The sequence below is a fragment of the Oncorhynchus tshawytscha genome, linkage group LG13 (genome assembly GCF_018296145.1).
Source record: "Oncorhynchus tshawytscha isolate Ot180627B linkage group LG13, Otsh_v2.0, whole genome shotgun sequence".
NCBI classification, from domain to species: Eukaryota; Metazoa; Chordata; class Actinopteri; order Salmoniformes; family Salmonidae; genus Oncorhynchus; species Oncorhynchus tshawytscha.
Window position 1 is genome coordinate 49,755,761 of NC_056441.1, and position 12,967 is coordinate 49,768,727.

The following is a 12,967-nucleotide window of genomic DNA, read 5'->3' on the forward strand; positions in this document are numbered from 1 at the left end:
TAAGCAGCAATAGGAAACGCTGCAGCCACATGACGTACAGTTGAAGTCGGAAGTTTACATACTACTTTGGCTGGAGTCATTATAATTCATTTTTCAACCAATCCACAAATTTCTTCTTAAAAAACTATAGTTTTGGCAAGTCGGTTAGGACATCTACTTTGTGCATGACACAAGTAATTTTTCCAACAATTGTTTACAGACAGATTATTTCACTTATAATTCACTATCACAATTCAAGTGGGTCAGAAGTTTACATACACTAAATTGACTGCCTTTAAACAGCTTGGAAAATTCCAGAAAATTATGTCATGGCTTTAGAAGCCTCTGATAGGCTAATTGACAACATTTGAGTCAATTGGAGGTGTACCTGTGGATGTATTTCAAGGCCTACCTTCAAACTCAGGGCTTCTTTGCTTGACATCATGGGAAAATCAAAAGAAATCAGCCAAGAAATCAAAAAAATAGTCAACCTCCACATGTCTGGTTCATCCTTGGGAGCAATTTGCAAATGCCTGAATGTACCATGCTCATCTGTACAAACAATAGTACGTAAGTATAAACACCATGGGACCACGCAGCCGTCATACCGCTCAGGAAGGAGACGTGTTCTGTCTCATGGAGATGAATGTACTTTGGTGCGAAAAGTGCAAATCAATCCCAGGACAACAGCAAAGGACCTTGTGAAGATGCTGGAGGAAACGGGTACAAAAGTATCTATATCCACAGTAAAACGAGTCCTATATCGACATAACCTGAAAGGCCGCTCAGCAAGGAAGAAGCCACTGCTCCAAAACCGCCATAAAAAAGCCAGACTGCGTTTTGCAACTGCACATGGGGACAAAGATCATACATTTTGGAGAAATGTCCTCTGGTCTGATGAAACAAAAATAGAACTGTTTGGCCATAATGACCATCGAAAAGTGGGATACTTGCAAGCCGAAGAACACCATCCTAACCGTGAAGCACGGTGGTGGCAGCATCATGTTGTGGGGATGCTTTGCTGCAGGAGGGACTGGTGCACTTCACAAAATAGATTACATTATTATGTGGATATAATGAAGCAACATCTCAAGACATCAGTCAGGAAGTTAAAGCTTGGTTGCAAATGGGTCTTCCAAATGGACAATGACCCCAAGCATACTTCCAAAGTTGTGGCAAAATGGCTTAAGGGCAACAAAGTCAAGGTATTGGAGTGGCCATCACAAAGCCCTGACCTCAATCCTATAGAAAATTTGAGGGCAGAACTGAAAAAGCGTGTGCGAGCAAGGAGGCCTACAAACCTGACTCCGTTACACCAGCTCTGTCAGGAGGAATGGGCCAAAATTCACCTAACTTATTGTGGGAAGCTTGTGGAAGGCTACCCAAAACGTTTAACCCAAGTTAAACAATTTAAAGGCAATGCTACCAAATACTAATTGAGTGTATGTAAACTTCTGACACATTGGGAATGTGATGAAAGAAATTAAATCTGAAATAAATCATTCTCTCTACTATTATTCTGATATCTCACATTCTTAAAATAAACTGGTGATCCTAACTGACCTAAGACAGGGAATTTTTTACTAAGATTAAATGTTAGCAACTGTGAAAAACAGAGTTTAAATGTATTCGGCTAAGGTGTATGTAAACTTCCGACATCAACTGTATCAACATGTCCTTGGTCTAAAGTGTGAATGGTTCTGTTCATAGTCAAGAATGTTCCTTTTCGGGGCCTCCCCAGTGGCGCAGCACTGCATTGCAGTGCTTGAGGCGTCACTTCAGACCCGGGTTCGATCCCGGGCTGTGTCGTAGCCGGCCGCGACCGGGAGACCAATGAGGTAGCGCACAATTGGCCCAGCATTGTTTGGGTTAGGAGAGGTTTTCACCGTCCGGGATGTCCTTGTTCCATCGCGCTCTAGTGATTCCTCTGGCGGGCCGGGCGCATGCACGCTGACAAGGTTGCCAGTTGTACAGTGTTTCCTCCGACACATTGGTGCGGCTGGCTTACGGAAGAAGCAGTGCGGCTTGGTAGTGTCGTGTTTCGGAGGACACATGGCTCTCGACCTTCACCTCTCCCGAGTCTGTACCGGAGTTGCAGCGACTGGACAAGACTGTAAGTACCAATTGGGGAGAAAAGTGTATGTAAGCTTCTGACACATTGGGAATGTGATGGGTAGCCTTACAACATTTTATTGAATGTTCCTTTTCAGATTATAGTGGACTACTATTCAGATTTTTAGGAGGTGGAGAAAATTATTGACACAACAGACACTTGCATCATCGACTGTTATAAACAGCAATTTAGCAGATATGGCATACCTGACGGTGGTGTAGTTACGGATAATGAATACGAGTCTGCTATTTTCACTGCTGACTTGCCTAACCATTACTCTGACTGGGATAGGGTGAAGAGGTCACATGATGGAACTCCCAGGCTTTTGAAAAAAAAGCAAAGTCTTGACTCGGATAATTGGCCCCTGTTCAGTCAAGTCAAAACATTGCTTTTTTTTTTGCAAATGCCCGGGAGTTCCATCATGTGACCTCGTCACCCTACCACAGTCAGAGTAATGGTTAGGCGGAGTCAGCAGTGAAACAGCAAAGACTCTCATCACAAAGGCTATGCAGGAAGGCACAGATGTGTGGCAAGCCATTTTGCCGTGTATAAACACTCACACAGAGGGCTTCGGCAGCAGTCCTGTACAGCGCTGAATGTTTCTGTTGCCAAAAACCGCCAAGCTCCTCGCACCAAAGGTCATTAGGGATGTTCAGGCACACAAACTTGCATGTCAGGACAAGTCAAATCATTACCATGACGATAATGCAAAAAAATCTGCCTGTAATTAAACAAGGCCAAGCTGTCAGAGTGCTTCTGACACCTCAAGCCAAGTATGTCACATGGATTCTTGGCACATCAGCGCAAGGTCATGTGAAGTGGAAGTAAAAGGCCGAAAGTATCGAAGGAACCATGGGAAGAATATCCTCTGGATGGTGTGGGCAGGACACACGAGGAGACGGGGAAGACCCCACCAGGTCAGTTATCTCTGCTGACCGTGCCTCCACAATTTCAGGAGGATGTGGAAGAGGAAGGAGAGGCCCCGAGGATCCAAGAGGTGCCCAACGTACCAGTGCGCCACACCAGGACAAGGGCTAACATAAGACCCTTAAGAGATTTTTTTATATTTTTTATTTCACCTTTATTTAACCAGGTAGGCAAGTTGAGAACATTTACAATTGCGACCTGGCCAAGATAAAGCAAAGCAGGTCGACACATACAACAACACAGAGTTACACTTGGAGTAAAACAAACATAAAGTCAATAATACAGTAGAAAAATAAGTCTATATACAATGTGAGCAAGTGAGGTGAGATAAGGGAGGTAAAGGCAAAAAAAAGCTATGGTGGCGAAGTAAATACAATATAGCAAGTAAAACACTGGAATGGTAGATTTGCAGTGGAAGAATGTGCAAAGTAGAGATAGAAATAATGGGGTGCAAAGGAGCAAAATAAATATATAAATACAGTAGGGAAAGAGGTAGTTGTTTGGGCTAAATTACAGATTGGCTATGTACAGGTGCAGTAATCTGTGAGCTGCTCTGACAGCTGGTGCTTAATGCTAGTGAGGGAGATAAGTGTTTCCAGTTTCAGAGATTTTTGTAGTTCGTTCCAGTCATTGGCAGCAGAGAACTGGAAGGAGAGGTCGGCCAAAGGAAGAATTGGTTTTGGGGGTGACCAGAGAGATATACCTGCTGGAGCGCGTGCTACAGGTGGGTGCTGCTATGGTGACCAGCGAGCTGAGATAAGGGGGGACTTTACCTAGCAGGGTCTTATAGGTGACCTGGAGCCAGTGGGTTTGGCGACGAGTATGAAGCGAGGGCCAGCCAACGAGAGCGTACAGGTCGCAGTGGTGGGTAGTATATGTGGCTTTGGTGACAAAACGGATGGCACTGTGATAGACTGCATCCAATTTGTTGATTAGGGTATTGAGTAGGTGGTGGTGGGGGGGGGGGGAGAAAGGAAAAGGGTGTTGATGTAAATAGGTATTTTCAATGTGGTATTAAAATGGTATGAGGTGCTCGAGAATTCTATATGAAAAGGAAGATGTTTAGATAATGGGCATAATGTCAACCCAGAGATGGCGCCAGTGGGGCACCTATCTAGGATAAACAGGTGCATTATGAGTGACTGATTAGTATCTCATGACCTGTAACCCCTGACTAAATGATTACGTTTGCAGTTTATCTAACTCTCTGACGTGAGCTATTCACACACATCTTAACACCAATGTTATTGGATTTTTGTTTAGACTTAAAAAGCCAAACACATGCCATTCTGGTGCATATCCAAATGCTACCCACCCTCGGGTGTTTTTCAAAGCGAGTTTGCTAATCGGCATCTCACAGCCCTGGATGAGCCAATGTTATAGATACAGTCATCAGCAAAACAGTGACGCATACACCATCGCACAACAGGTTGAAGTCAAGCGGGGTTCCCAAATACGAATGGGGCAATACAAGGCATCCATATTGCCATAATATCACCATCCCAAAACGAAATCAATTATGTGAACAGAAAAGGCTAGTGGAACGCGCAACTCGTTCATTCTGCAGAACAGGTGGCTTATTGGTGAGTGTTGCCTAATCATTTTAAGTAAATTTGCCATTGCTAAAGCAACTTAAGTTGTCCTAATGGTCCTCTCTATGTAGATATATGAACTTTACTGGTCAAGCCACAACAGAGCGAGCCAAATAAAACATGGTGGTTTGTACTCAATCTCTGACACTAGCATCTCTTTGTCTTTTTTCGTAGCTTTTTTTGTTTGCGGCTTTGTATGCTATGGTATGGCGTTTTGTGTGTGTGTGTGTGTATATATGAAATACAAACAGCCAAGGTCGTGCATGAGCACTGAGGCTGAGAAGAATTTGTATTTATCAATGGTTATCTCCTCCTGGCGTGCTTATGACGCTCGTACAATTGTTTGATAAATCACACTTTTTCTATGCGTGCGAACATTCTTTCGCATTAAAAGGGCATTAATCATTTTCACAATTTCATATTGTTATTGAGACTTAATAGTGTGAAATATCACGTTTGACTGCACTCCCTTTTAAATAAATCACTTTTCTGGGGGACTGCTCTACTCCGTGTTACATGGGTAGGCCTAGATGAGACCAGAAGAGCAGTTTGTTTAGATAAATGCCAAGAAAACAGAACAGGCAGCAGAGCTGGACAGTGTCAGTTTCCTCTCACTCCCACCCTCTCTTACGTAACCCTGAATTGGATGCCTATTTACACTCAGCTTGCCTTCCTTAGGACTACGCAATCCTCTTTGGCATTCGTTTTCTGTTCTCAGATCTTAGTGTGGAGTATGGGCTGGACGCTGCTTATCCTTCTGGTTGTTCTGACCGTGGTCCACGGGAACCCGACCGTGATGGTCAGAACTGGGTCAGGACCAACAGTTGGGTTCGATCAACACCCAAACAGTGTTCCTCTGGGAGAGGACATACAGACCACTACAGAGGTGAGTGAGCTACAAACCCCTAGAATCCTCTATTCCGAGAGGAAGCACATCAGCATAGACTCGGGAGACTGGCTATATAGGCCTATATAACATGGAGAATGAGTCTCCAGTTTGTTTTGCTTGAAAATACTGGTTTGACTTAACTTTGTCCAGCTTCTTGCTGTGATGCACATTGGATAGTATTTCACAACCCGAGTTGTGCTTTCCAGTCGAATCCGGATTAGATCAAATTCAGGCAACCTAAAATGAACACATCAACCACATAACCATCTGCTAAGTAAATGAAGGAACAATGACACCCTGGTTAAATGGTAGTATTAGGTCAATCTTACTTAATCATCATTACAACATATGCTGTACATAGTACAAAACCAGTTAATATACATGCCCAAGTTGAAGTCCAAACTTTGAACTTGCCTCAAGTCTTCATAAAAACTGCTAGGCTGTGGGACAAGGCTGTTTGCTGGAGAGCAAAGGCTGAATGGAAATAGTCATAATAAATACTTTAGGACAGTGTGGGGGGGAAACAAGGGGGTGAATCAAGGGAATTCACTTGGTCATCTCTGATCATTTGTAGCATTTTGAATGCACATACGATACAATAAACCCACCTTATTTTAATATCACGTTTATTTAACTAGGCAAGTTAAGAACAAATTCTTATTTACGATGATGGCCAAACCCTAAACCGGATGCCGCTGGGCCAATTGTGCGCTGCCCTATTGGACTCCCAATCGTGGCCGGGTTGTGATACAGCCTGGAATTGAACCAGGGTCTGTAGTGATGCCTTGCGCCACTCAGGAGCCCTTGGCGAGGCAGAGTATGTTTACAGTTGATTGAGCACTGTGTCGGTTTGTGTGCATCTGTCAAGCATTCCATTGCAGTACTGTAATGTTATTTTTTAAGGGGGTAGATAGACTGTAGCTTTCATCAATGTAATTGTCTGCATCATTTCCAATTCCCCATTTTCTTTATACATACATGCATACATACCAGTCAAAAGTATGGACACACCTACTCATTCAATGGTTTTTCTTTATTTTTACTATTTTCTACATTGACAAAGACAAAACTATGAAATAACACATGGAATCATGTAGTAACCAAAAAAAGTGTTAAACAAATAAATGTATTTGTTTATCAGATTCTTTAATGTAGCCACCCTTTGCCTTGACAGCTTTGCACACACTAAGCATTCTCTCAACCAGCTTCACCTGGAATGCTTCTCCACCAGTCTTGAAGGAGTTCCCCCATATGCTGAGCACTTGAAGGCTGCTTTTCGTTTACTCTGTGGTCCAACTCATCCCAAACCATCTCAATTGGGTTGAGGTCGGGTGATTGTGGAGGCCAGGTCATCTGATGCAGCACTCCATCACTCTCCTTCTTGGTCAAATAGCCCTTACACTGCCTGGAGGTGTGTTGGGCCATTTTCCTGTTGAAAAACAAATGATAGTCCCACTAAGCGCAAACCAGATGGGATGGTGTATCGCTGCAGAATGCTGTGGTAGCCATGCTGGTTAAATGTGCCTTGAATTTGAAATAAATCACGGACAGTGTCACCAGCAAAGCACCAAATATAAAATGAACACCTTTTTTGGTTACTACATGACTGGTACAGTACATACAAATACATACATATCTTAAACATTTTTTTCCTTCATTACTTTCTAACCCTACCACCCCTATCCTAATTGGAGTAAACAACAACTCTTAGGCTTCTACTTCCAGCTTATACATACTATATAAATTTTATGGACAGTCTATTTTACAATAGTTCTATTTAGTTTGTTTTTACTCCTGTCCTTCCTCTACCCTCAACCTCTCCCATCTATTTCTGATGTCCATCCGGTTAGATATTTATTTGCCATTTCTTTCAAACTGTGCTCTTTCACAAAAGTTCTTAACCTATATATGTTTTATGCACACCGTATGTTTTACATTAGTTATATTGTTATTAGTCCCAACCTTCAGCTCCATTCAAACCCTCTGTAATGTGTTTACAATTCATTGATTGTGTGTGTTGTCCATCCTCAGTTCTTCCACTACCCCTTCTTGGCAGGCAGCTGTCCTGTTGATGAGCTCCTCCTGAGTGCCAGGCAGACATGGCTGGTATCTGCTATACACCATGGTGTACTCTCCTTTCCCCTGGACACAACACCCCCCCACATCAGTTCTCCAGAAAGGATCATAGACTGAGCAATAACTTTAGTCCAAATAAATTAACAGAAAAAATGAGCAAATACAAACTCAATTCAATATGACTGAAAGTGCATGGCTTGATATCTTGGCCATTTTTATGACTAATTGACGTCTTGACATCCGACTAGAGGAGCCAGCGCCTTACAGGACTGGAGCTCTGTGGCGTAACCAAACATGTAATTCAGTGGAATCTGGGGAGAGGAAATGGCGATTGACAATCAAATACACAGTGACTGGGCAGACGTTTAACCTATCCTGTCTTAGCAGAAAGAAAAGGGCATAGGAAGTATGAGTAGGACAGAGCTGCACTCACATCAGCGTAAAGTAGCCCTCCGCCCCATCCTACCCACTGATAACCCCATGGCGATGGTTAACCCCGGCGATGACTGTCCCTTTTTATTTATTTAAAAAAAAAAATTACCTTTTTATTTTACTAGGCAAGTCAGTTAAGAACAAATTCTTATTTTCAATGACGGCCTAGGAACAGTGGGTTAACTGCCTGTTCAGGGGCAGAACAACAGATTTTGTACCTTGTCAGCTCGGGGATTTGAACTTGCAACCTTTCGGTTACTAGTCCAAAGCTCTAACCACTAGACTACCCTATTGGAAGGAATCGGGCGCCACAATTTCTACTGACATGATTGGCTCTAGCACGGCAACGTTGGCCTTCTCCATGGCTACCAAGAGGGGGACATGGATGGAAGGAGAGAGGAGACATTCAGTAGGTTTGTCAAAAAGCTGAGAAGCACGGAAAAGGTATAGAGGGAAAAATATGCGAGAACAATGGGGGTGTATTCTGGTTAGTTGACACCCACCTTGTTTAAGAGCGCCCTCCCCTGCACGGATGGAGATCTCATTCGAGTCCAGTCTTCCAATAGGAACTTGACACCTGAGATCTTGTGACCAGTCAGAGGGCCTTTCTCACAGGCCTCTCTGAATCCCTGCAGGAGAGAAGAGATGTGATGGAGAAAGAGTGACAGTGGTGGGCAAACTACGACCCGCAGGCCCTTTCTATCGGGACCACGGGAGGTTTGAGTAAAGAAACTAGAAATTATAATGGACCTATATATTCAAATGAATTCCCTTTCTGTAGCCCACAAATAGATTTTTGACAATAAATCGGTCAAAATAAAAAAATGTGGCCCTCTTGAATTGTTCAATCCCGATGTGGCCCTCAAGTCAAAAGGTTTGCCCACTCTTGGGGTATGAGATTAGAGGTCTACTAGAATTTCTATCTGAATAAGATACAGGATTTTTACAATCCTAATTACACTTACTGAAGGGCCTATGTGATTCAGACTACAGCCAGGCATGCACACCTTCTCAACAGCCGGCACAAACTGTTTGGGGATGTTGGTTCCAACAGTCTGGTCTTCAAACTCTACTTTTGTGTAGGAGTTCTTGAACCTCTGGACCAAGAAAACTATCACTTTACCGTACTGCCCAGAACCACCAGACTGCTTCTTATGGGTGAAGTCAAACCTGCAGAGACAAGCACATAGCCAAAATCAGTAACCAATTTAGAGGATTTTCATTAAAGCATTGGTAAGTAAAGAACTGCCATAGTTGCCAAAATGATCAACTCACATTAACATAGACAAACAAAGTAGCTGTATGGTCATTTGCCATGCTTTTCTGTTAGTGAGGAGAAGGGAAATGTGTGGCCTGTCTCTTTTAAAGGGCGGTACTAACTGAATTATTGGCTTGGGAGGAAGCAGGAAGTTCTCCCCCTGCATGTGGCTGTTTCTCCAGCTGTCTAACCGTAACAGCCTCAACGGGCAGGGAGTTACAGCCTTTTCAGCCACACTTTCTTCCTCTCTGACACTTCTACCCTCCCCTTACTCACTATAGTTCTCTGTATCCTCCCTCTTTCTCCTTATCTAGAACTAGGGCAGGACTCGACTCTCTGCACCAGCACACACAGAGGTCAAAGTCCCATTGTGGCAGACTGACTCTCCCTACCTGTCCTCACCCACCCTCTTTGCTCTCATTCCCCTTCTCTCCGGTGCGGATTAGGGGGAAAGCGAGGTGGTGGAGGAAGTGATGACGACTGGCGTGCTGAACCCGAGTCACTACCCTGCCCGCCGGGCAGCCACGGTGGTCCAACACTACCTGAACACCCGCTACGGCTCACCCTACAGGTGGATCTTTCTCAGCACAGTACACAGCGGCAGCGCGGAGGTAGGAGTGGAGGTGGAGGATCAGCATACCTTGGGGAGTGTGTTGGGCAAGGGGCAGTTAATATTGCAAGGAAGGAGATGGATAAGGGAGGTCTGTGCGCATAAAAAGTAAATTCTCAATACCGCATACATAGGGTGATTTTTATTTTACATTTTGTAACTAGGCAAGTCAGTTAAGAACATGTTCTTATTTTCAATGACGGCCTAGGAACAGTGGGTTAACTGGCCTAGGAACAGTGGGTTAACTGGCCTAGGAACAGTGGGTTAACTGGCCTAGGAACAGTGGGTTAACTGGTCTAGGAACAGTGGGTTAACTGCCTTGTTCAGGGGCAGGATGACAGATTTTTACCTTGTCGGTTCGATCTTCCAACCTTTCGGGTATTAGTCCAACGCTCTAACCACTAGGCTACCTGCCGCCCCACTTGAGGGGGCGACAGCTTTATGGAACATAGTTCTGTTTGCTTACATTTTGTCTTAAGTGGTTAATTTCTGCTCTCTCTCTCTCTCTCTCTCTCTCTCCTCGGCTGTCAGGAAGTGGCAGAGATGGGGAGGAAGTATCAACTGGCGCTTACCATGCAGGAGATGATCAGTAACGTAAGATCCGATTCACATTCTCAGTGACACACTATTGCACAGAACAGCCGTGTGAATAAATACACGGTTTGATAAGTAACCTTGTCTACACTGCCATGGCGATAAACACCTGTGTTAGATAACCCCCTCTCCCGTATCTTCCCCCTAACGTGCCGCAACATCATTCCTTTCCCCAACACTCCTTTCATATTCTCACTTTCTCCTCAATTACCTCACCCTTTCCTCTCCCTATAAAAGGTTTCGGGGCAATGCTCTGCGGAGCTCTTCTTTCCAGGGGGAGAGGGGCAGAGTGCTCCCCAGGTCCAGGCCTCCTGTGAGGGACTGCATCAAAGCAACACCACGGCTCAGGAAGAGGCCTTCTACCAGCAACACCGAACCAGCAATAACCTAGCGTCAGGAAACAATATACCAGGTAGATATAGAGCCGCAAACAAACACACAACTGACCCCCCATCTCTCTTCTGACTGACGTTTGTGGTTTCTTTCACAGACAGCTACGGTCACGTGGAGCCCAGCATGAAGCCCTTCTGGCACCTGGGGGGCGTGGCCTCCAGTTTCATCATGCTGAGGGAGTCCAATGAGAGCACGCTTTACAACATGGCCCAGGTGGCCAACTTCACACAGCTGGTGAGCAGCCAAGAGGTCGGTTCGACCGTACGTTACTGTGCAGTCGGGCATCAGATTGCTAGATCATATATGGTTAGCTGAGACGTTAAACACCTATCCGGGCATGGTATGATCAGGCATGCGTCTGATGTAGTCTTGAGAAGAACCTCAGTGTAACCATGGAGATATCTGCCCAAATTCCAAATGGACACTTAACTCCCCACCCATTCCTTTCCAACCGTCCTTCTCACACACTTGGTTCCCTGGTTCTGTCTGTCCCTCAACAGGAGACTGAGAAGGACCAGCTGAGGTTCAACTACCATGTCCTGCTGCACGAAATGATTTCCCAGGTAACTAAAACGTTCTGCCATCGGTCTTAACAGAACTCAGACGTCATGTTTGTTAATACAAAAGGTGCATTCGTTGTATGTGTGTGGTTACGCGCAGGAGATCATCCACTGGAAGCTGCTAGTCACCTGGTCCCCAGAACAGGGAGTTCAAGTCCTGCAGACTGAGCTGCAGCCAAAGTGCCACCACTGCGAGGCTCCTCCAAACACCACCAACTGAGATACACGGGGGAAAACACTCCAGAGCCTTACTCAAGTACTGCAGGGAAGAGTACAGCACATCTCTTTCTTAGGACTCGAAGGGTAAAAGCCACTTTCTACCTGCTTTGAAAAGCTGAGCTTTACACTTCACACTTGTCTTGGCTCCAGTAATTATGTTTACCTTCACCACCACTACTGCTTCAGAGGAGGTGAGGGGGCACACGTCAATGGCCTTACTGCAGCGATATGCCGAATGCACTGCTTTTACTGGTCAGCTTGTAAGACTCTTGGTAAGCTATAACAATGTGTTTCAACTTTTTGTTCATATACTCCATTGGCCCGCTTCACTTCGTCAATAAAGCTGTTGCTGTACACAATGTAATGCTTCTGAGAGTGGTTCATTTGGACATTTGTTTGCCGTGTGTTACGAGTGGTACTTACGGTTCCACACTGGTCACACTCTCCCTGAAGGCTACCTTGGGCTTTCCCATCGCACAGGGGCAGTTATACTCCCTCTACAGAAAGACAGCGAGAGAAAATAAGGTCAGCTTGATTTACCGCACCGAAATGCTATTGAAGGTTCGAGATGTTTGGAACTTGTAATGCATTCTATTATCCTTCAGGACAACTTAAGAAAAAATACAAATAAGATGAAGCCAAAATGCAAATGCTGGGGCCAGAAGGATCTTCAGATCGCCGGAGAGTGGAGCACTGGACTAGTACCTGTGAGTAGATCTCCAGGTGCAGCTCTCCCATACCAGAGATGGGAGAGCTTGCTTTCTGTGTCAACGTGGACCCTGAACGTGGGGTCTTCTCTGGTGCAGCGGTTGATGCCTTTAGAACTTTTCCGTGTCATTCTGATCCATTCATACAAGCTCATATACTCTACTGAAATAGTATCGAGCCTTAGTGTGGTCATTTAGACTCCTCATACTACATCGAATGTGAGAGGGCCTTGTTGGACGGCTTCATAGACATGGAGATGACAGCCTCTGGTATGTGGATGGACTCCTGTGGGAGAAACGTGTTGAATGAAGCTCAGAGTCATAACATTATGCACACACAGGCAGTGCACAACAGATTGCATGTTTAAATACATGTTAGTGAGTGCTGACTGGTTGTTTGGACAATGGCCATAGGGATGTACCATGGAGAGGTTGGCGCTGGTCCGGGAGGTGAAGGTGTCTCCGCTGGCACAGTCGATCCCAAATAGGACACAGATGTCCCCTGCATACTACACATCCACATCCTGACCAACCGGAGAGGGGGGGGGTACACAATTTATGACACAAAATCAAGATTGTTTCAGTTAAACAAATGTATAGATAAAGTAGTTTAATCAT

General features: G+C 44.8%; 2 protein-coding genes across 6 annotated transcripts; one reads left to right on the forward strand and one right to left on the reverse strand.

Annotated features, from left to right (window-relative positions):
• The first annotated feature begins 3,718 nt into the window (after positions 1 to 3,718).
• LOC112244684 (latexin) lies at positions 3,719 to 12,001 on the forward strand. 4 transcript variants are annotated; one of them, XM_024412419.2, is made up of 8 exons: positions 3,719 to 3,743; positions 5,330 to 5,497; positions 9,713 to 9,877; positions 10,408 to 10,470; positions 10,708 to 10,882; positions 10,961 to 11,097; positions 11,364 to 11,426; positions 11,524 to 12,001. In XM_024412419.2, exons 2-8 carry the CDS (start codon positions 5,345 to 5,347, stop codon positions 11,641 to 11,643), a joined length of 876 nt encoding a protein of 291 aa, XP_024268187.1. In that variant the 5' UTR covers positions 3,719 to 3,743; positions 5,330 to 5,344; the 3' UTR covers positions 11,644 to 12,001. The 4 variants fall into 4 exon arrangements, with proteins under 4 accessions (XP_024268187.1, XP_024268186.1, XP_024268185.1 ...); XM_024412418.2 differs by lacking the exon at positions 3,719 to 3,743 and adding an exon at positions 4,301 to 4,602; XM_024412417.2 differs by lacking the exon at positions 3,719 to 3,743 and adding an exon at positions 4,717 to 4,737.
• On the reverse strand, positions 6,891 to 9,726 carry LOC121839077 (elongation factor G, mitochondrial-like). Of its 2 annotated transcripts, none has more exons than XM_042295846.1 (4): positions 9,284 to 9,726; positions 8,974 to 9,178; positions 8,512 to 8,637; positions 6,891 to 6,929 (listed from the first exon to the last, which is right to left on the reverse strand). In XM_042295846.1, the coding sequence occupies exons 1-4, from the start codon at positions 9,430 to 9,432 to the stop codon at positions 6,897 to 6,899; spliced, it is 513 nt and encodes a 170-aa protein (XP_042151780.1). In that variant the 5' UTR covers positions 9,433 to 9,726; the 3' UTR covers positions 6,891 to 6,896. The 2 variants fall into 2 exon arrangements, with proteins under 2 accessions (XP_042151780.1, XP_042151779.1); XM_042295845.1 differs by lacking the exon at positions 6,891 to 6,929 and adding an exon at positions 7,675 to 7,887.
• Positions 12,002 to 12,967: the final 966 nt, after the last annotated feature.

What these genes read in the sequence shown, in the direction of transcription:
- LOC112244684 (XM_024412416.2), top strand. Translation starts at nt 5,258, where the DNA reads ATGCCTATTTACACTCAGCTTGCCTTCCTTAGGACTACGCAATCCTCT. An exon ending in TACACAGCGGCAGCGCGGAG is followed by an intron (nt 9,878 to 10,407) that starts GTAGGAGTGGAG and finishes CTCGGCTGTCAG; the next exon opens with GAAGTGGCAGAGATGGGGAG. An exon ending in GTCAGGAAACAATATACCAG is followed by an intron (nt 10,883 to 10,960) that starts GTAGATATAGAG and finishes TTTCTTTCACAG; the next exon opens with ACAGCTACGGTCACGTGGAG.
- LOC121839077 (XM_042295845.1), bottom strand. Translation starts at nt 9,432, where the DNA reads ATGCAGGGGGAGAACTTCCTGCTTCCTCCCAAGCCAATAATTCAGTTA. An exon ending in TGAATCACATAGGCCCTTCA is followed by an intron (nt 8,638 to 8,973) that starts GTAAGTGTAATT and finishes TCTCTCCTGCAG; the next exon opens with GGATTCAGAGAGGCCTGTGA. An exon ending in GGAGGGCGCTCTTAAACAAG is followed by an intron (nt 7,888 to 8,511) that starts GTGGGTGTCAAC and finishes TCCTCTCCCCAG; the next exon opens with ATTCCACTGAATTACATGTT.